This window comes from Chaetodon auriga, chromosome 6 (assembly GCF_051107435.1).
Source record: "Chaetodon auriga isolate fChaAug3 chromosome 6, fChaAug3.hap1, whole genome shotgun sequence".
NCBI lineage: Eukaryota > Metazoa > Chordata > Actinopteri > Chaetodontiformes > Chaetodontidae > Chaetodon > Chaetodon auriga.
The window spans coordinates 18,741,500-18,765,148 of NC_135079.1; the positions used below are offsets into that span (position 1 = coordinate 18,741,500).

General features: G+C 45.0%; 1 protein-coding gene across 1 annotated transcript in view; it reads left to right on the top strand.

The window, feature by feature from the left end:
* Positions 1 to 3,106: 3,106 nt before the first annotated feature.
* The window catches only part of mob2a (MOB kinase activator 2a), a 62,769-nt gene continuing 42,226 nt past the window's right edge, over positions 3,107 to 23,649 (top strand). The window contains exon 1 of the mRNA XM_076733184.1: positions 3,107 to 3,654. Coding sequence (XP_076589299.1) covers positions 3,638 to 3,654 — 17 coding nt within the window. The 5' untranslated portion in view covers positions 3,107 to 3,637. The remainder of the gene's footprint in view (positions 3,655 to 23,649) is intronic.

The window sequence follows — 23,649 nt, forward strand, 5'->3', positions numbered from 1 at the left end:
TATGTTTGCTATGTATGCAATGGAAAAGGCCCATTGAAACACAACGCAATCATACGGTAAGGTGTAATATTTTGCTGTCCTTATGCCTCCTGTACATGAGCTACAGTTTAGAACACAGAATCCATGACGCTACAAACACCGTCAAGCTCAATCAACAATTTTCTGTCATTCTCACCTAAATTTGAACATGAAAAGCTTGAAAATGACAGACGATAGACTGCATTGTATGGATACATTAGCTGAGCTGACGCTGAGCTCTCTCATGCACTGCACGGGCTGGGATGATGTGAAATGGGAACATATCGACCCCTGAATGGCTCAGTATTGATGGGTGGATGGATTTCAGGAAGTGACCTTGGCTAACTCAGACGAGCACCTGACCAGAGCGTGGCTCATTTTCCCACAGAGCTCATCTCTGGCACCAGCCGGCCCTCTGAAAACACACCGCGGCTTATGTCCTTGTGGGAGTTAAACATAGTACACTGGACTGATCTGAGGTCATTGGAGAGTGAGCATAGCTCGCTGTAGTCATGCTGAAATGGCGTCATGAATTTGGTCATTGGAGTGTGTCCCAAATTGTGGGGTCAAAAAGAGTTAATGGAGCGGGTGGAGCCTGAATGCACAATAGCAAAGATTCAGAAACTGAAGCAAATAAATGGATTTCAGCCATTAATCATTTTATTATTTACATCTGAGCTTTTTCTACTGTGGCATGTCAACATGTCTGCAGTGACAAGGGGCTACTAGAGAGACCATAAGTGCTAATATGCATAAAGAGCCACAGAACCTACCATCTGCTCATGAGCAAGACACGAAGGCTACTGATGCACAGACATACCAATATACATTGTTATTGGTACCAATACTGACTTTATCAAACAGATATCGACAAGAACATGCAAATTGTTCACTGTGTGTGTTTGCTAAACAAAAATGTTTAGTATCAACAGTATCTTTCATGTTTTGGATGTCTTGATTTGTGACATTTCTACACATACAGTGCGTGCAAGAGGTCAAGTAAAGTTATGGTCTCATCCTATACCTCCAAATCAGTTCTACACAGGGCGCATGGATCTTAAAATCAATGAAATAGATTTCAAACTCAGATCAGCTTGTTTACAACATTACTGTATTAGTCCTGCAAAACTGAGGCTCGAGTAAGCGCAGTGCAGCGTCTGTTCAGACCTGTATCAACAAACATCCCACACCGCCCCCGTGTGGCTCTTACCAGCATTACATCAGGTTTGACCGCTCCACCAGCTTCTTGTCAATCATGAGTATAACCCCGCCTCTCAGTGAACTGATTGGAGGACAGCAGGGCGCTGGAGAGACAACGAGCCAATCCTGCGACTCTGCCTCCTGTTAACAAGGCTCCTATTCTGAATGCCCTCTCCGTCACCTGTGTGTGTGCCACTGTTATTTATAGAAGCCTGATGATGCTGAGTGGAGCAGAGAGGAGGAAGAGAAGGAGGAGGAAGCAGGGAGGAGAGAGGGAGACAGGAAAGGAAGAAGGGAGAGAGGAGTGGTGGGACTTGATGACGACTACACGTCTTGCTCTAACTGTCTCTCAGAGAGAGGGAGGCAGACAGGCCAAGAGAGCAGACCAGGCTTTTTTTTTTTTCTTTTTTTTTTTAACATATTGATCCCATTTATTTCAAAATCCATCTGTCTAATTGGTGGGTTTCTGAAAGAGGGGAAGAAAGGAGGGAATGGAAGGAGGGAAAGAGCTATGAAAAGCTACAAAGACTGAGCAGTCATGGGTTAAAGTTAAAGCAGGGGCAGCCTACATGATGAATTATGGCATTGAATATATGCCTGTGCCGAAAATAGAAAACCCACATTGAAAAAAAAAGTCAAATTGAGCTCTTGGTGTCTTGAAATGTCTTGTTTTGTTGAAATAAAATAGAAAAAAAAAACAGCAAATCCTCACTTTCTAGTAATTGAATCCAGCACTGTCTGGCAATTTTGCTTGATAAGTGACTTCACATATTAAGCAACTGTCAAAGTAGTTCATTTTCAGCACTATTTCTCTGTATACAGAGTGGCTGATATGAAGATCTGCATCAGCTGACCAAATGTCATGTTGCCTCAGTGAATGCAGCAGGTCATCAGTTTAACTTAAGTCTTTCAAGTGAGTGAAGACATAAAAAACAGCTTGTTCTGCCTCTGCCTGGCCTGTGTCTAAGAACAAGCAGAGCGGTACCGCTGATAGTATATAATAATTAAGCCTGTGATACATATGTCATCACTGTAATTGTCCTGCCTGCACGGGTTCACAGTGAAGGGTCAGTGCACATGAGTGCTTTCTCTTTAGATTTATGGCCTCCAGTGACATTTGTCTTAGTTTTGTTTGGAGGGTTCTTTCTATTCTCTATGTTACAATGATGAACACTACAGGAGGCTTACTAAAGGCAAAGACATGGACAGATTAACTGGTGGGCCCCGGTGCCCCTAGTGACCCCCAGCCTACCACCCTCTGTACATTGTGTATGTACATTGTGTCGCCTCAGATTCCCATCAAATACGTGGGCAGACAGCAGACTGTATGTGGCAGCTTCATTATATGCCCACAGACCCTGAGACCCAATGCTGTTTTTAAGCTGTTGTGACACTACCTGGTCTCAAGCTTTCAATGTGTTTTTACAACCTTATTTAGGAAACAAACTGAATAATAAAGTTTTAAAAACTAGATTTAGACAGACAGTCTCTCTACACGACAGGGGCAGAACATTGTTGGAGTTAATAATTCTGGACCTGCTTTGGTAGATATTGTGCGTTTTTGATGCAAATTCCCGAGCAAAGTTGCAGTTAATCAAATGGCCTGAACCCAGTGACATATGGGCCCCCGGGGGGGTCTGTGGCCCCAGGGCAGTTGCCTGAATCGCATGTGTTTGCAGCACCAAAATCTTCATTTCAATGCCCGCTGTGCTCTAACAATTAAACTTAAGAGTATGTCAACAGCGCATGCAATGATCTTTCTTTTTAAGCATCTTTCTGACAGTCAAACTCACTGCTACGTAACCCATCGCATCCATGTTCATACATACATAACAGCCTGCGTGACACGCATTTTACGCACAGGAGAGACAGAGTGGGTCGGGTCTGTGTTTACTTCCGGACTCCGATTTAGACTTCGCTCAGACAGCAGCAGCTCCAGTGGAGGTTCAGGCTGTCAGCTAGCACGGTAGCCATACAAGGCTTCATGACAGAGGTTACCGGGTTGACCAGCGGCATCCCAGCAGACAAGCCTCACTCGGCGCCACTGCACACCGGACAGCGCGACTCCAGGCAGACCCTCACCGCTGCCCTGCTCTCCTTCGTGCTCAAAGTCACTCAATGCTGCACACCCGCTACCAGCTAACATACTGATCTGACTGTGTTACTGCCACTTCATGATCCGAGCTAGCTTGGGACCAAAACAAGGACAATCGCTCCAAGTTTAAGCGGCGCTGGTATTTGACCGGCCAGGATCCAGCAGCTGGGAGAGACACGGGCCCCAGGGCGAGCGACGGGACTCGGGGGCCAGGCAACCAGGGCAGCAAGGGTGGTGGCTGGATAAACTAGGGGGTCGCCTCCAGCTCCTGGTGGATTTATCCCCTGCCAGCTAACGGTAGCTAAGCTAGCTACAAACAGCGCCATGGATTGGTTAATGGGGTGAGTACGGACAGCTAACTTGCCTAGCCAGCTTACTCTCCCATGTCAGGTCAGCTGCGCAGTCTTTCTGATGCTGGCTGCAAATTCACCGCACAGTAACTGACACCACCACAGTCAGCATTAAACAGGTGCAGTGTCGTGTTGAATACTGTCAAATTTCCACTTAAACGCATTAATCTTGCCACAAGCGGGTAGCATGTTGCCTAGCTTAGCTTAGCCCTGCGATGCTAGCTTGATAGCAAAGCTGGCAACGGTCTCATGGTTCAACAGTAACGTTAAACCAGCCTAATGTTACCCAGGGCCAGGCGGTATTTTTGGGCATCCCTGTGGCCTGCAGCGAGCTAGCCAACGATGGCAGCGCCCAGATTAGGTCGTATGAATGTCTGTGTAGAGGCCAGTTTGCTACACAGGGAGCTTATTAATAGGAATGATTAACACAGCGAATGGGCTAACGCTAGCAGCCCGTCAGTCTTGCTAACGCGACTGTGTCCGGGTTTAGTTTATTGCGGTTGCAAGGTGCGCTGGCCGCTTTTATGGGACCCACCGTTAGCAGGCATGCTAACCTAACGTTACCTAATGTGCTGCCTTTGGGACACAACAGAGGTTCCGGTGTCAGCGAGCTCTCTGGTGGATAATACTGCTGTCATGCTGGTGAGATAGATGCCATGGAGGATGATAAATAAATGTTGGTTGATTTTAGTGAGCTTAACTGAACTGAATTGAGCTGAAACATAATATATATTTGTCTCTAACGCGAGGTCCACAGTAAAGTAGCTTCAGGTATTAAAAGCTTGGTGTCATCTCTGCCTTGATGGAGCAGGTGACACCTGACAGACACTGATGATGCTGATGTGTCACTTTCCTTTTGGTCTCGGTCACGAGTTTGTTTGAAAGGTGGCGGTGAGTAAAACTGAGTGAGATTCATCTCTGTCAGTCTGACACCTGCTTTACAGCCAAAGTTCAAGGCCATGATCGTTGTATTCAGAATGAACCTTGAAGTGATAAGAGTGAGTGACGGGTCTGGTCTGCTGTGGTAGAGCTCAGATGTGTTATGCCTAAAAATTTGTTATGCAAACTTGAAGGCACTGCATTGTCTGGTCAGGACATAACTCGCATTTGCCTGCAAGTAAAGGGTGGACTCAATGAAACTGCAGTCCCAGGTGTGTTTGCAGTTTCTTTTCTGTATTTTAACACATTTTCATGTTCATGCTCATGGGTAAGCTTTATTTTCACCACTGTGATGCATAATTATGAAATGCAGTGGTATCAGACATGTTTCCAAACAGGACAACAGCAGTTCTATTGCACAAACGGTTTGGACTTGCACAGTAATGTGTGTCACTGTGGTTATTCTTATTGTTTTTGCTGACTGGTTATCAGGTTGGCTTTCTGACTGCAGCAGATCAGTGCTCAGAAAGGGTGGAGTAATGTTGTCAGGGGTGTTTCTTCACTTTGTGACATTTTGGCTGAGAGATAACAATGCAGTCCGTCTAGACCCCCAACCAGACTACCAATGGGGTTGTTGTTTTTTTAGGCCATGGGCAAAGGAAGACCTAAACTTTGGGTGGCACGACCTCATTGCCATTTCCAAAACTGTTAATGTTCTCAGTCATAACTCTGGAACTGTGAGCGATATGAGCAAAAATAATTTTCCTGGCGTCACTTGGTTCAACATGTATTTATGTTTGTCCCACTCATTTTCCTTTTATTCATTGAATCCAACCTTAGTAAGTTTTGATGACCCTGAGAAATATTGTCATGTGTTTTTGCATGCATGGCCTGTTTCACAAACCTGTTTCACAGTCTCAGTGTAGGTGTTTACTCTCTGAGCTTTCTTGTAGTTTTTTTTTTTCTCCTTCTGACACTTGTTTTCCTGGTTTTGGTAACTGGTTCTTGCATCAACTTGTCTCGAGTTGCATGTTCTCTCAGTTTTAAATGTGATTTATAGGTCTTAACCTCCTCTTCCTTTTCCCCCTCAGTCACTCACATCAAAGAATGAAGATTTTTTCCGCTAACAGTTGTTGCTGTCTGAACTAAACTGGTTTGCTTAGTGATTTCTGAGGAATTCAAAAGCAACACCCAGTTATGTCTCGTTGTTGGAGGAGGTGAGGAAGGCGAAGAACATGAGTAAAAGAGAAGGCCACCATCTGTTTGCACTGCAGTCAGGATTATCATGGATGTTACTTAATGCAGTTGGTATTAATAAACTTTCTCCAGTGTAACAAAGACTCCCTTTAATAAGTCACATTAAAACTCTCACAGAAAAATGAGGCAAGCTTGTATATAACTTATAATTGTGAATTCGTGACTTGTCAAGTTGGGTATCTACAATGTGTTTGGCATACCCCGATATTGATCATCTCTTGATGACCAGCCATAGTCAGTTGTAGATAATTCGGGATTTCGTCGTCTTCTCTGTGGACTGGAGCCAGTGTTTGAGATTCCCAGCCGTCACCACATCACAGAAACCTTATTACCAGTCAGGCTCTCATCGAGCCCAAGTGGGCTCTGGGAATATTTGGGTCTGAATATGAGCTCCCTCTTCGACAATCAGGTTAATGCTGTTTGAAGAGTCAAGTGCTCAGAGGGGAGGGTTCAGTGACCGTCTAGGTAACAAGTGAAATAACGTTTCTGAAGTTTTTGATTTTGTCAGGGAAGAAAATTCTGGACTTCAGGTGCGACTTACATCGCTGATGAGGATTCTATACCAATATACACCAAGCTGCCATGGAACATCTTAAATGAAAGCACAGATGCTCAAAGGATGTCAGTCAGTCATGGAGCATTTAAAGCAATCTTTCTAGGACACAGCCACTCCTGTTACCCTTCCTGAATTTCTAGGCTTGTTCAAATAACAGTGACCAACATTTCAACCAGTGACACAGTATCTAGTGTTTCCTGGAGATGACAACATCTGCCCATGTTTGGTTATAGATTTAGATTGTAGATTTGTTTATTGCAGGGGGTGCTGCCCTCCCTCCCAACAGGACAAGGTGGTGTCATCTACTGCCAACCAAGACTCTGTAATCATAAAAAAGGCAACTTTATGGGAAGTAATAAAACTATTGCAAATAAAGGTTTTGTGCCCTGATGATTGTTCATTATGGAGGCTGAAGTTGATGGGCAAAGGAGGAGAGAGCTGCTAAATGAGGCTGGCACTGTATATGAGTAAGGACTTAATGATTGTTAGATCTGAGGAAGGAAGAGTTGTAGGGCCTGTGATTTATACAGCGATTACTGGAATATTAGCTGGTATTCAATTATCAGATAGTTAATGTAAATGGAGATAAAAGTTGGTTGTTAAAAGTCTCATCGACCTCCTATTTGGGTGAAAGTTGTGTTTCCTGATGAGGTCCCTCCTCTCGAATGAGTCAAAGTGGCTAACAGACAGTTACAGCACAGATGCTTTCAGACCACCCCTACTTAGTCTGGACAACAGGGCATCCCTATAATGTGTTATTAATGTCAGCTGTCTCTTAAGCTGTAATGCCTTTTCTGCACTGACCAAGACTGATGGCATTTCTGCATGTTGAGAGTTTTTGTTTACCTGTATTTTAAAGCTGCACGTTGTCTATTGTTTATCTATGCGGGTAAGGTGTGGGCATGTGAGCTGATTGCATTGGAGGCAAGCAGGCATGCATCCAGCGTGCATCACTGACAGAGTGGAGTCCATGAATGAGCTAACCAAGCGTGTAATCACTCTGAATACAGACCCAGGGTGAAGGACACCGCAGCCAGGACTGATGGAGGGAGGAAGTGAGGGGAGAAGTGAGAGAGACAGAGAGAGAGACAGAGAGAGAGCTCAGGGATGATAGACAGAAAGAGGGATAGAGTGGGGAAAGCAGCTGATTAGGGGAGAAATGTGCAGATGAAGAGAGAGAAAGGAAGGAAGAAGCATGATGAATGAAAGAGTTTCAGACCAATGGGTGGGAAGGGAAGGATGGAGGAAGGAGATGAGAATGCTTTTGATGGAATGGTTGATTAGGGAGAAAAATGGAAGAATTGAGCAGGTGGGGAGGAGGGGTGGAGTAGTTGATTGGAAAGATGGAGCTCCACAGGGAATAAAATGGAGGTCTGTAGCAGATGACAAGCACATGACACCCGACTAATGTTGGTTAGATTGAGGAAAGGAAATGCAGACTGTGATAAGAGGGCAAACGGTAGGCGACAAATTCACGAGAACAGAATCTCTTCTTCTGTGGTTTCAGCAGGAGATAGACAGATAACACCTGTCTGTATTAGTGTATATCACATGTGTGCTTACCTAAAAATGCAGGAAGGAATATGTTTGCAACTACATTCAGATCATCGGTGTGTGCAGCAAATGTATTTCGGACAGAGAGCATTATTTCAGAGCTGAATGACCTCATCTGTCCCGAGTCAGAGGCAGACAGGACGTTAAATCACTGGAGAGATGCATGACGCCTGAATGTGTCTTTTTCCTGCTGAGTGAAATGGGCAGGCTTTGACAGATGTTTAATCCCCTTTGCTTTTCAGTGATGGATTGGTAATGCTGAACGAAGAGCGAGAGAACGGAGCCTGCAGCAGCTAAGTGGAGCGCCGCTTTCGGCTGCCAGGCCTTAGCAAAGAGCCCGATTTAATGTACACAGCTCACAGTGCATCACCTGTGACTTCGTGGTGTATAGGCGGCGTATCATTATCCTGCATCATTGGGGTAGTGCCAGAAATGGTATGAAAGATTCCTGTAATGAAGGCCTTGCTTGTTGTTTCCTCTCAGCTTGTCAATGACAAATTTTAGGCATGATGCTTATTGTTTTCATCAGGTTATCATATTTGATAAGACAGTGTTTGTTTTGAACACGCTGCTTTTCTGCAAGAAAAAAAAAAAAAATAAGCATAACTCAATACTTTGTCAACACCGACCAAAATGGGTCCATGCTATCAAAAACTGAGTTCTCATATTTCGACAGACAACATCAAACACTGACATGTTTGTGAAGTTTGCGTTTTTTTTGGTTTCTTTTCCTCAAAATAAGGTAGTGAAAGATACTGGTATTGAAAAAATAGAGCTTCAATCAGATGGCCTTCTTCCTGGAGATTTGTGAGGCCTGTTCTGGAAAGCGTGTCAGCCTTTGAAGCAGCCGCTGCCGCGGTTGAGCCGCTCATCCGTCAAGAATTGGCGTGCACTCGTCACTTCTTCTTCGACCTTTTACGTTGCTCGCTAAAATTGCTCAAAACAAAGCACGAGAGTGAAGATGGTGTCAGGTGATTGGTCAGATGGCAGATAGAGAAGGGGAATTTAAAACAACCACATGTAGGCTGAACTTCCTCTGCAGTGGGAAACATTTGTCTCATCACTGTGGCTCACATCCAACAAAGAAGTGAGCCGGAGCGTTTGACAGATGCTGTTTACTGGTGTGATTGTTCTCACATTGTTTGTGGTTGTGCATTTTCTCAACCGTTTCGTGTTCTGTTGACAAGTTTATGTCAAAACTGTCATGACCCCAGCAGTTAGACATGAGTGAGAACACAGCATGGTTCATAAGAGATGATTTGTCTTATTTTAAACAAGCCACTTTTGTATTTCGGATCAATTTGCTATCTGTTTAGCAAGTACAGTGCATGAAGTGCTCTGAATATGCACGTGAACCCTGACGTCACTGCTCCGGCCGATGAGATTCAAGGGTATTGTGGCGTTTAGAGGCACTCAGCATACCAAACTCCAGTGGGGAAAAGGTTCATTGTCAGGAACAAAGATGGAACATTTAAAATAACTGATGACCATAAAATACGCTTGTAGCATCATTAAATAATGCGACAGCCTCTTGTGTTTCCACGCTGAGGTTGTCATAACCTTTCAAATGTGAATTCACAGTTGGGGAAAACTCCTCGGTGTCTGACAGGAAGCACAGTGGCAGATGTTGTAGAGAAATTATGTCTTTCAAACAAAAAAGAAAATCCCGCACCAGTCTCTCCATTTGCATATCTACCGATCTCTACATGTGGTTCTGAACGTTTAGAAACTCTTTGGTAGCATTTAAGCTAACAACGGTTGTAATTTCATTCTGAGTCTACATCTTTGAGCAACATCCTTTGGTGCTTTCGGCTCGCTCTGCATGTATATGTACATGCTCCTAATGGGGATTTTTGCACACTGCAACCCTGTCCTCATGTAACCTACTGCCTTTTTTCCATCTCCACACACACACACACACACACACACACACACACACACACACACACACACACATATACACACTATTGCACACAGCCTCAGCCCAGGTGGCTGTTTCCGCTGCTCGCACTGCAGATGCAGTGCTGATGATAGGCTGTGACAGATGAGCAGACATCATCTCAAAGCAGTCACCTGCTCAAGAATAGAAACTAACCAACCGTGTCACCACATTGCTTGGTCTAGACGATCTCTACAATGGACTGTGACTTCGCTGTCTTTTTTTTCTAACTTTACAGTCCTCCACAGTGTTTCTCTGGTACACTGTTGTGTTATTAGGACTGACTTGAGGGCGGTTTAGCAGCCAGCTTAGCAGAAGGTCTCAGTGTCCACCAGGGAAAGAGCTCTTAACTAGCTTGTTACTGTTCAAGCTTCTGTTGGCTCTCTGTATGTCAGAGCCCTTGCTAAGAATCCCTCCCCATTAAGAATCAATTTATTTTGTCTGGCAGTGAAGTTGCTTTATAACTACACACCCAAAGCAGCCTTGGCCAAGACGTTTAAGACCACGTAAGCCGGCCAAACCTTTAATGACAGCAACGTAGTGTCGTTTTACAAATTCACTTGGTGTTGTGAGTGGCTGGTAGCCCAGCATCTCAACACACATCTGCTCTCCACAGCACCCAACCCTGAGAACGACCAGTTCATGGTTCACATCAGTTGTTTTGTAAAGGTGGCTTCAGACAAGTATGAACCTCTGTTAGATGCAGTGCAATCCAGTTTAGTTATATTCTCACAGTGTCTTAGAGACCGTCAGATAGGTGTTGACTCAACTCTATGAAAGTGGATTCTGATGAATAGCATACTTTGAAATGCTAATGAGTCCACTCATTTGCATACAAAGGGGAAATAATATTACAAACGCCCCTTAATATAGCGCACACCAGCCCAACCCAAAAACTAGAGCCTCTAACATTGACCATTTTGACACAGAATCAACAACAAAAATGAACAGTCTCAGTCGGGATTTCTCGCGGGGCATTCCTGTTGGATTGCAATCAGTTTTACAGTCAATGTTTCAGTCATCATTGGTTTATATCCCCCAGTTTTTCAGCTGCAGCCAAGATCAACGCTGCCCTGCTTTAATGCAGCTGGGCCGTGGCCCTGGACTCAGTGGCACGCCTCGGGCTATTCTTCCGTGATGCGCTGCCATGCTGAGGGATTGGCTGGATGACAAGGAGACTAGATGGGTTGTTTACTCCCCAGAAAGGGCATTTTAGTCACTTTCAACCCTCCAACTGACTCTATCTTTCACTCCGTTGCTCAGTTTCTCTCTGTTGCTCTCTCTCTCTCTCGGGATGCTGATGTGCAGAGACATTTGCGTGCTTGACTGCTGCCTGAGCTGGACTGTTCTGCTGCACAGAGCAAGGCAGCGTTGAACAGGCCCAGGGCAGCCTCAGCCCTCTCCGAGAAATGTTTAACAACAAAAGCTAGCAGGGGTGTTGGCTCTATTTGTAGCTGAGCATGTAGGAGGATAGCCTATGTTGAGAGTAATATTGTACAAGCTCTATCGTGCTGCGTTTCTTCTTCATGTGTCTTTGGGTGAGGGACAGAGGCAGGGATACAGAGCTGGAAGTCCAGAGTGTTCGCTGCTCATCAAGGCTGCGTCATTCATTTGGGCAACACCTCGAGCAAGTAGATGATCTGGCGACATCCACAGCTAGCTCCAGGCCAGACAGACAGATCTGCTGTTTGTCTTCCTTAAGTGATATATAACTACAAAATCTCACGCAACTATTTTAAGGTTAGTTGGTTAAGGTATTGCGCCATCGCGCTGCAGTGCAAACTTGCTGGCCACTGGAGAAAAGGCCTGATTGAATGTTAAGTGAGCCTTCCCTAGGCTTGAAGGCACAATACTGTATGATGGAGTGTTTTTAAGACATTAGCGTGCATCGTTGAGGGAGATGTAAGGGCTCTATTGAATGCCTTTTTAAGGAGGCAAATAGCCCGGGTGCAAGAACACACACATACATAGACACAATCCTGAGTGAATACTGCTGCACTCTCTGGTTTGTCTCTCGAGACGCCTCTCTCCACTCCCCTGTCTACCCTTCCCTTTCTCTGAGGCAGGGACATGGAGAGGCCCAGAAACGAATGTGATACCAGAATGACTCGGCAGTTTGCCTTTCACTGAATATGCATAAGTGGATAATTGGAGAATCTAAATGCACGCATGGCTGTATTAAGCACTTTTGCGAGCACTTGAGATGGAAACTCTTGCTAGGTGTGGTGTTTTTAGCCCCCCCCTTTTTTTGCTGCTATGTTTGAGTGAAGATGAGGTTTCAAAAGCCTGAGGACAGTGCATGCTCTGTGAGTATAGCGCAACCCAACACTGTGATGGATCAAGAGGCTGCAAATGCAAACCAACTCAAACTTGAGCTGTATTTATGAAGCTTCTCCACCCACTCAAATAGGTCCTGACCTGTTCTGAAGCTTGTAAAGGCTGTATTTCACAATGTCAACTGCACGGTTTGCTGACATTTAACCAGCAGCCTCTTATGCATACGGTGAGGTAACCACTTAGTGCACAGTGGACCACATTTTTATGTAACGCGCCTGATATTTGGAGATGTGTTGATCTCCTGACCCATTTTGCTCTTGCTTTCACTTTGGAGATGTTCTGCTCATTTGGGCCACACTGTTGTTGTGTTGCTCCTGGCATGGCCTGGGGTGTCATTGTGTGTGTGTGTGTGTTGCCTCTGTTTTGCTTGGCAGGAGATTGGCACCATGCTGTGACTGTGTTCACTCTTTTGTAATACAGCCCTGCCCAGTGCACACAACTGCCACTGCACTGGGATGGAGAGGCTCGGAAAAAGAAGAGACTGACAGAGGGCAGGAACGGTCATGACTAATCAGTCGCTCTGTCTCACTCTCTTTCCCCTTGTGTATCTTGTTATTGGTCAAAAGAGGACACTTTCTCTCAAAACATGTTGTTTTAGATCCAGCCACCATTGCCACATGGATCCGGGACTTAACTGGCTCATCCAGTAGCAGGACGACCTCCACAGGCCTGGGAGCAGCTACTGTTCTGTCAGAGAGTATCACAGTCATGGACCGCTGCCAGCTAGAGCTGTCTTAAGATCATCTAAAATAAGTTGAACCCCCTGCAGCAGGATTTCGGGTTGTTGTTGCCGTCCACCCACAAGGGACCCTCTGCAGAACAGTTTGATGCATTTATTTCAGGACAGGTTGCAGTCTTTCAGGATCAGTTCTGGCTATAAGTTACCTTTAATGATACCTCTTGTCTTTGGGTAGAAGAAGGGTTGGGCAATATGACAAAAAAATATGATCATGATAACGATGTTTTCCATATTTCCACACATGCAAGCCAAACACTCCAGACTGACTGGCTGCTGTTGTGTTTATTTCTGCCGTGTGATAGGCTGTTGAATGAATGGATCCATGTAAGCAAGTAAAAAAATGTGTCATAGTTATGGAAATTTTAATGCTATAACCTATTGAGATCGTTTTATGGCACAGCTCTAGGTAGAATATCGCTTTCAGTTCATCATAAAACAGCAGCTTCTGAAGCTTTTGATATAATTGTGGTGGTAATACCAAGTAAAGTGGCTCACATGGAGTCCTGGTCGGAACATGAGCCTCTGAGTTTCGGTGTGGTGCCTAACATATTGATCGGCCCCGCAGTTTGGGGTTGATGAGCAAAACACGAGCTGCTTATACAACTTCAGCTGGATACAATTTGTGTCCGGCTGGTGATTATCTAACTACCATCAGCCTGGTGTTTGATCGGCACTGCAGACTTTCCTCTTGCATCCCCAAGCCTGGTCTTTTCCTATTCATAAAAGCAGGGAAGGTTTTTTCTGCCACAGGTTGCGATGTGCGGCTCTGATGAATTACTCTATCGTCAAGTGAAATGAAGTGATATCCTGACCCATCTCATTTCATGATCAATTTAGTGAAAAATTAAGCTTAATAACTTCCTCTTACTTTAGTGGAGACACTCTTGATTACAAATGTGGATTTACAAACTGCATCATGTCTTATTTCCACCAAACTTCATTAAAATTTGATCAGAAGTTTTCCAGTCGTCCGGCTAACCAACAGACAGATAGGACCAACTACATAACTTCCTTAACTGAGGCAATCAGATAGAGAGTTGGGATGTGAAATGTAGTGATAAAAACGGGAAGATGGGGTACTGGAGGAGTGCAAATTGAAAAAAAAAAAAAACTAGAGAAAAAGAAGGAAGAAAGGCAGCTGATGATGAGAGCAGCTGGAGAATACAGAAAATGCAGGTAAAGAGCGAGGGAAGGAGGGAAACTACAGTGGCGCAGAGGCGGTAGGTGAGATATGGAGATAAATGGGAAGCTTCAACAAGGGTCAGAGAGCTAGATTAGAAACAGTAGAGGTCTGCAATAGAGGACGGAGAGGGAGATTTAACAGCAGGGGCTCAGGCCGCCAGCAACAGAGAGAGAGAAATGGTGTTTAGAGCTGTGTGCAGGTCAGAAAGGAAGGGATCTGGATCTTACATTCGTTGTTTTAAATCCCAACACCTTAAAAAAAGATTGTGAGCATTTGCCCAGTAGAGCAGGAGGTCATCATTCAACGAGTGAGATAAGAGACTTGATTTGTCTTGGAGGAGGAAGCCTCTAATTCTGGATGGTTTTATTTATTCTTCACCAAGATGTGGTCAGCGGCCTCGGGCGAGGCTTCGTAGTGAGCTGCTAAATCTGTGCAGGGCTGGTGGGCTGCTAGCGTTGGCGTAAGCTTGCTAGGTTTGTCCTTGGTGGCTGAGGCTAGGCTGCTAGGCTGGTCTGAACTGTAATTGGATTAGAGATCTCTGCGTTGCATCAGGCTAAGCAAATCGAGTGCGCGCGCACACACACACACACACACACACACACACATTAAACGCACGCCTCGGGGAGCCAAGTTCATCTCAGAACTCGAGGCTGTACTCCTCCTCCTCCTCCTCCTCCTCCTCCTCCTCCTCCTCATTTTTTTCCTCTCAAACTTTCTTCTTTCCTCAGCATCCTGCTTAAGTCTGCATGCCCCTTTAATCAACAACCCTCCTCTCCCCCCTGGCTGTTATGGATGTGTGCAGTGTTGATGTGCGTGCACAGTGTATGGATCAGTCCTGTGCCATGGGTACCCTCTCTGAACAGGACTACAGGAGTTGCAGCAGAGCCCATGCTGACAACACCCAAGAGAATAGAAGAATAAAATAGTAATAATAATGCAAAGCATTATTAATTCATCATTAAAGCATTTGCCAGGTTTACTTGCAGAAAGGAGTGAGGGAGCTGCTCTTGACGTTTTTTGTAACATCCTGTTGAGCAGTTTTGGACAGGAAGTACCAGGTGATGTCATGGGTGGTGTGCATCCTGCTTGCCATTTACCCCTCCTCTAAACGTTTTTGCATGCAATGACTTAATCTTTACTTCACCAACTGGGAAGTTGTACTAATTTCTTGAAACTCAGTTAGACGTTAACTGGGAACACTGTGTCTCTTATTCTGTCCATTCATTGTCTGTCTCGCTTTGTGGCTCATTGATGTGATTGGAGGTGTCGTCTTTCTTTGAACGGATTTTACTAATTTAGCTTATCCTGCTACCTTAGAAAGGCTCACAATGCATGAATGAGGAGGTAAATTCCCAGTTCAGTAACACTGCCAGCAACATTATAGTAATCACGCTCCTCGTGATCAGTACAACGGAGCAAGTGCCAGGAAAAGAAAAGAGGCACGAAGGCAAGAAGAAAAAGTGGCTTCCTCCCTGCCTGCTCTGCCAAGGAAGAAGCAGGGCACTGAAAGGTGTCATGTGCTGCTGCTCACTGTAACACAGGAGCAGGGTGTGGTGAGGTGTGTTCGACAGGTTTCAACAGGAGGCTGGCCTGCTGAAGAGAACGCGCAGATTTCAGCAGCTCCCAGGAAGATGGGCAAGAGAGAAAAGATTTTAGGTTTCATCTTTCCATGATTGTGTTTGTACATGCTCGCTCATAATGCACATGTGGATGCGGTTGAGGCGAGAAATGAAACGGCAGCGGGCCAGTCAGTAAGATTAGAGGGAGACGGTGATAGAACTAGCTTAATAGGTGACAGGCCAGCAGCAGCAGCAGCAACCATGTGTTTCATATGTGTCCGCTGTCGACCCTGACGGGTGGCTCTGATCTGCACATGTGGCCTGAACATCTCCTCAACTTCCTGCCACCATGACAGCCAAGTGAGGGAGGGAGCAGGCAGCATGTGGGGTTAAGGAGGAGGGTGTAGCTCTAATGTGGGGTGATGTTAAAAGGTGTGGTGTGTCCTTGTTTTGAGGAGTTGATTAAGTTTAATTAAAGCAAAACTTGCAGATCCACACCCAGCAGTTATCACTGTGCCGAGGCTTCAAACCTGTCCGACCTGATAGATTAACAGTTGAGATTTATAGACCAACGAAGTCAAATGTTATGCCTTTTAAATACTATACACACAAAAAGAAAAGCTAAGGAATAAAAGCACTCATTGCCTGAAGATGAAGCAAACGTTCAAATTGTAGCAGCTATTACTTTCTTTGCTTGTGAGATGCAAACATCAACATCTCCACATCTGCAGATTGAACCCAGGCTACTTCGCTGACAGCCTGCTGCAGCCTGCTAAACACCAATGCCAGTTTGTGAGTGTGTTACAAGCCAGCTCTGTGAGGTGCTTCACATCTAAAAAAGGATGTGGAGGAGGGAGATGTTTTCCAGGGAACGGTTTGACTTGGAATGAAGGCAAAGGGATAACAGACAGGGGGCTGGTGTTCAGGGTCGTCTCATATCCGCTGCTGGGAGCCGCTGACCGGCCTCCCACGAGTGAGGCAGGAAAGCTCAAGGCTGGACACAACACAACACTGAAGACCATCTTTCGATGGAATCACATGAACCATGATGGCTGTCAACATGTTGAAATTCTGACCCATGAGGACGCAGTAGTCGGGACTCCAGTGTTACATGAGTGCTGACTCATTACTCATGTTACAATGCAGTAAGGGTCCATGTTCTCTGATAAGAAATGAGTTGTTGAGTGTTTTATTGCACTGCTATTTTAGTCAGTATTTTTTACTTATTTCATAATAAAGTATATTTCAGTATTTTTTAAACTTTATTATTCATTCTATTTTATTTGCAGCCCTTCAGCCACACACATTAGAAAAGGCTTCTTTCATTCTGGAGCGCTGTGCTTTTCGGAGGCCACCTAGAGATGGAGAGGGACTGCATCTTGTAGAATAGTAACGCCGGCACAGTGCTATTTGAAGCCAAGTGTTTCGTGCCACCAAATGTTGGTGTTTCTGTGCCACAGCTTTCTGTGGGCACAGCATGCACAGTACATGCTGATGTATGAATGTGCAGTAAAGGGGGAGAGGGTTGTAGTGCTGCTTCAGCGTAAACAGCTGGTGTTTTTAGTGGCTGGCTGTCAGACTTCTACCTTCAACATAGACGTGGAAAAGTTCATGTAAATCAACAGCCCTGCCCATGTTTGTAGTGGCTGCCTGGTATTTTATTTGCAGCTGAAATACTGATTGCAGCTCATGTTAAACAACTTGAAGCAGTATTTGTCTTGTTTGACAGCTGTATAAATTCTAATAGAGTGTGTAGTACAATTTGTACTATTTTTCAACTCCTTTTGAACTTTCACACACACACACACACACACACACACACACACACACAGACTCAGACTCACAAGGTGATAACAATAGCCATGCTGTTGCAACTGATGAACACAAGACGCACAATAGACAATTTGACCCCTCAAGACCTCTTATAGCCCTCTTATAGGAAGTGTGTGTGGCTTACAGAGGGCCACACTGGGTGCGTGTGTGTTCATATCATGCTGTTCCACTCATGCGCACACACACACACATACACAGTACACTGAACTTAACTACAACACAGTCAACGTCTGACATGATGTCACAACACTGGCCTTTTCTCCTCTTTTTGCTGTGTGCTCCGAGCCACAGACCTGCTGAACGTGACCTTTGTGAAAGTCTTTTAAACTGGTGGTCTCTGTGCTGGGTGGCTTATGATAAACGCCAACAGCCTGGAAGCATTAGGAGCTAGGTTAAAAGCTAGCCGCGTTGAAGACGTGTGAGCAGAGGGTATTATGAGGAGTCCATGTGGGAAGGAGGCCAGCAGCTCACTTTGCCACAGTTTAATCCAGGAAGCCAGGGCAAGGAAGGAAAGGCTTCTCACCATCACGGCCAGTTCAATCTGTCAATGACATATTACCAGTTAGAATGTGAGAGGCATGCTGTATCTGTCTGTTTGTGTGACAAAGGACAAGACGACCACATTGGACAAATACACTGATGAAATGTCATCTGAACTCCAGCTGGGAAGCAGAGAAAATGGGGGTCTAAGTGTGTTCTTGTCTTCTTTCCAGTTTCATCCTTTACCATCAACTCTGTCTTCCCAGCCTTGTTTTCTGCATGCTGTCTGACCCGTACTCCCAAAAGAGGTTTTCTACCCACAGTAGCTGCCTCACACTGGAAGCCAAAGTGGACTGAGTCATACATCAGGGGGAGTGTGCAGAGCAGAGCAGGCTACTACAGATTAGAGGTGAGAGGAGTGTGCTGCTGATTTATTACCAGCCGTTAGCTGGTTAAATGAGGCTAAGTGAGCTGGCCATCCCGGGGAGGAGAGATGGAAGAGATTAGCCTACAGAAAGAGCGACGGGGGGAGAAGATCTGTGAAGCGAGCGCTGACTCCTGACCTCCTGTGTTTTGCATAGCGTGTCTCTTTATCTTCTCCCTCGTCCTTTCTCTTCATCCTCGGCTCCCCCTCCCTGCCAGTGTCTCATGTTGCCTCTGCAAGGCAGTGCCGGTTATGTTGAGGCTTTTTGACATGTGGCCAACAATGTTCTCTGTGTTGTCTAATTATTATGCTACAAGTTAGAGCTTGTCATTGTCACTGACAGCGCTGCTTGCCCTGTGCGCAGCGTTGGCTTGGTCATGTTCACATAACTAATAGACCACATGTCAAAACATGTCCGTTTATGAAAGTGAAATGGTTTGGGATTTAACTCTGAAGTCTGGTGTCTCTGTCGGTGCTGTGAGGGACCCTTTTGGGATATCTGAGTGTGAACAAAGGTTCAGATATGTGATATGAGCCACAATAATAATCAGCTCTATTTATGACCATGAATCAGCAGTAATTCTGATAATGGATAAAGTGTTGCAGTCATCTTTCAGCTTCTCAAATATGAGGATTTTTTTTTTTTCTGTTTTTTGAAAAACAAATGGTGAGAATTGACACAGTAAAGGCAAAGTTATTCTAGTTTTTATTTCCCATAATGCGCCTTTCGTTGGACTTCCCCTGCCCGATAACTGCCCATGTCTGACTGTTATAAATTTACAGATAGGTGGAATGCCCCTTTTGACCAACAGCTTCCTTCTATCACATTCACTACACAGTCGCTGTGACCTTCCTGACTCGCCTTCAAAAGCCAGGATTTGACAAGAACGACAGATAGAAGTGGTGGACGTCTATCTATAGCCTGCACGAGGCGTCTATATGTGAATACACTGTGGTGGGCTGGATTTCCGCTCTGTAAGCCGTTTCTGTCCTCAGCCGTTGGATGATGTGTCAGTTTGCACGTTTTGTTTTGTGTGTGCGTGAGTGAGTGATAATGAGAGAGTGAGAGACATTCCCCACATCCGTTTCCTCTCATGGAGGAACAGTAGGTCAGGGGTTTTTGGTCCGCTCTGGTGAGTTCGTGTGTTGCTCAGGGCTCAGAGGAGGGGAGGGGGCAGGAATGCAGTGCAGGCAGATGGGACGTTTCTCATAATCACAGGAACACAGCAACCTCGTGAGGTGGTGGTCATGTTAGGGAAATTTTAGCCTTGTTGCATTGAGTTAGCTTTGGTGCAGGCTGACGCCTCCTGAATGAAGGACGGTCACCGTCCTGGTTTGATGTCAGACGTTATTTCACTCATCTGTGCTCTGGCTGCGTGTTTGCTGTTTGGCCTGGGTGTGTGTCCTCGTGCACCTGTATCCGTGCCTCTGTTTGCATTCGGCCTCATGTTTGGCTGGTGTATGTTACTCCTTTATCTCCATTTATGTCCCACCCTGTACTGTAACATGCTCTCCTTTCCTCCTCATTGTTCTGCCTCCCTGCCAGGCCAGGGAGTCTGCAGCAAGAGCTCGCAGGAAGTCTTCGTCACTCGTTTTTGCGCTGAGGGGGAAAGCAAACAGTGAGATGCACAAACACAGGAAGCGCCGCTTTCCTCACACAGGCTCCAGCTGGGCGTCTGTCACTCTGCTCGCTTTATCAGAAATCAGCAACGTGAGTGGCGTCTCCGCCCGCATGTGTCTGTCTCAGCCTCTGCCGTCTCGCTTAGTCGACGCGTCCCGTCCGCTGTCAGCGATGACCATTTTATTTAGTGATTGCATTTTTTTTAATGTGACAGTGTAGTGTGAGGGTTTCTGGGAAATTCATATGACGTCATGCCATTTAAGGTGGATTTTTCCTTTTCCCAGAAGCTTTAATAACACACATGAATTCTTCATTGTGCTTCTTCTCTGAGTTTGCTCGGAGCAGCTGACCTTGCTCCTTCCTCTTGCCTTATATTGCAGTGAGACCTTCACTGAAGCTGGTATATTAGTTATCTAACTGAAGTGCGTCTCTAACAGCTGCAAGGTGAGCAGCTGTGGTCCAAGGTGGTTAGAGGTCACTGGTGTCTTCAAAGGCTGCGCAGAGGCTGGATAATGTACACTTCCACGCACACACACACACACACACACCACTGCACATACCAGCTGTTATATAACCGCTGGCAGTTGTGCAGTGCACACTTCAGAAAGTGTATGTTTGTGTGTGTATGCATGGAAGTCAGGAACTGTTTCCAGGCTGGTGATTGGCTACCTGGTGAAGGCCTTTTCTAGCATCAGCTCAGAGCTGCTCCATGTGCTCAGCGCACGCTTTCTGTGTCATATTCATGTAACCGCAGGTCTGGAGATTTGAATACATTAAAAAGAGCGTCAGTGCACATTTTCCTGTCTTCTGCATTTGGATCTAAGTCATTCACAGCCTGCTGCTGTCAGCTCACAGCTCTGTTTGGTAATGCGGATCAGGGTGGCTCTCCTTAACACTGCTGTACAAATAGCTGAGAAACTGATCTAAAAGGTGTTTTTTTGTGTGTTTTTTCTGCTTCTCTCGTTTGGGGATTTGACTGCAGAAAGCTCCATTTTAGGATGTTTTGGTCACATCGACGGTAAAGCTGAGAGTACGATCATTGACTTTCATATGTCTGCATCCTCAGACAAGTGTCTGTGTATTTATAGAAAAATCTCTGAAGATGAATGAAGAAACATGAAACTACTGAGAAGATTCATGACACCAGATCTATTAATACACCTCAACTCTGTGAACGTCTGCTGGAGATCTGAAATGATTTAGACACACACCATGAGTAAAACAAAGTTGTGATTGGACGCCAGGAAGGATAGCCTCTGTTTTGATGAAAATTATGGGGATCATAATAAATGAAATGAATATTATTGAAGTGTCCTTGAATTCAGCATCCTGATGTGTTTAGGAATCTTGTGGTAGACAGTGATGGCATTTAGGTGCTCCTTAGTTGTTCTGATTTGACCAGCTTGCCAGGATCTGTTTGTCTCTCTTTCATCTGTCTGGGCTGGTGATACCAGAGCCACATCTCAGTCCATTCATTGAAAATGCATGCAGTTATCTCAAAACTCAACCAGCAATACCAGGAACTTCAGGAAGAATGGATGGGTTGCTGTGAACAGAATTTGGAGTGGTGTCTTCTTACCACAAGAGGGCAGCACATGTCCACTTCACATGACTGCTCAGTGGGCAGGAGTGTGCTACTGGCCAAAAAATGCTTACCTGTCAGCAGTTAGGTAACTTTTTTTGGTCAGTCATATTGATTTTAGCAGGTCACATGAGTTCACTATTGTGCAAGAGAGGGTGGTGTGTGTGTGTGTGTGTGTGTGCAAAATGCATATATGAGGCATAAAGACAAATGTACATAGAAAGCAGAAGGAGTTTGTATGAAGAAAAAGAGAGAGTTAACAGAGGGGAAAGAGAGAGAGAGAGATCCAGTGAGCATGAAATCTGATCTTGTTGCATAATCATGGCTTGCTGGCCTTCCCAGTGTGCACCAGGCTCTTTCCAGTCCAGTATCACATGACCGTATCAAGCGGCTGCAGTATTAAACCAGCAACACCAGTCCACCACCAGCCAGAGGCTGACGTGAAGATCAATAGTTCTGTTCTGCTCTGTGCAGAGGCAGCCTCCTTTATTTATTTATTTGTCTTTTAGGGATTTTTTTTACAATTTCACGTGAAGGTTAAGGGATAATTAGTTTTTCACCAAAAACCCAGGTCTGAATATTTGGATATTCAAATCATGATTTAATGGCGGTTGCACACTGCAGTCATCCAGACATACTGATGGTTTATGTCTTCATCCCCTCCTCTCATTTTAAGTTTTTAAGGTTTTCCACTGATGTGAAACCACTAACAGGGATTTATTTTTCTTCACTGCATGTATGCTTTGAGGAAAAAGCCCAGATGCTTTAAGTATGTTCTTAAAAATCTTGCATTTTCTCCACAAAGGATCCTTTTGGTGATCAGAGAGCCAATAACTCACCCTTGCGGTTTACGTTAACACCACAGGCCTCGCTTCTCCTTGTCTTCCTCCATTCATTACACTCCCTCAATGTCTTTCACATGCTGGCCACAGTGCTGACGCAGAGCTGTAGAGATCGGTCTGGCTATGTGAGACTGCATGCCAGCAATAGCAGATGTCACTGTGGCATCAGCACCACTTTCCTTCTTCCTTCTCTTGTCTTTTTCTTTCTCTATCTTTCTTCTATCCTCACCTCCTCCCTGCCTGGACTGGCGCAAATACTTTATTCACATGCCAGCAATACCAGACTGCATACCAGTCAACAGGACATCAGCGACAGCCTACACCTCTGCCTGCAGGTTCTCTGCCCTGCCTGCCTTCTTTCCCTCATCACTGCTCCTCAGCCATCAGCTCAACTCACTTAGCACAGCAGCCCCCAGAGGAAGAATGAGAGAGCGAATATGCTCATCTGTTCTCTCTACATGAGCGGTGCAGTACGTCTTGTTGACAACAGGTGGCAGCATTGCCCCACCATCCTCAGCAATTCCTCATATCAGTGCTTCACCTCCAGCTTTGTATGTGAGCTCTTTAGATAAAGCATTGTCCATCATGACTTAAAGGTCACAGGGTGGATGTGCAAAGTCAACCGTTCAGACAATGAATGTTTTTACTGAGAGGCCGAAAACAATCTGAATGCCAAATTTAGACACACTTTCACACATGATTGTCTAAATAGTTTTCCCCACACTGCCAGGAATGAAAGTTTCACTTATTTAATTGTTTTGCTGAACTAAAAGTAGCCAAACCTTAATATATTTAGGTTTAAAAATAGTCTAATTAGCTTGTAAAATGTCCACCTTGTTTTAGTTTTTGAATGTAGAATGTAAACACCCTCCAGGCTCCTTAAATTGAAATAAAACTTGTTTTATTTAAGCAGTTGTCTGCTCTATAAAGTGTTAGAAAATGGTGAAAAATGTCCAATGTAGTTTTTACCAACAGCCCCAAAGCTACAGATATTCAGTGTACAACCATAGACGGCTATGAAATCCTGCAAATATTCACGTCTGAGTGGTTAAAAGAAATGAATTTGGTCTGCTTTTTCGTTAAGAAATGATTTGGGATTAACTAATTCATATATGGACGAATCATTTCAGCTCTAAGAGACATGACCTCTATGTCTTCATCGATAACTACCACTATACTATCCTCATAACTATGGAAATTT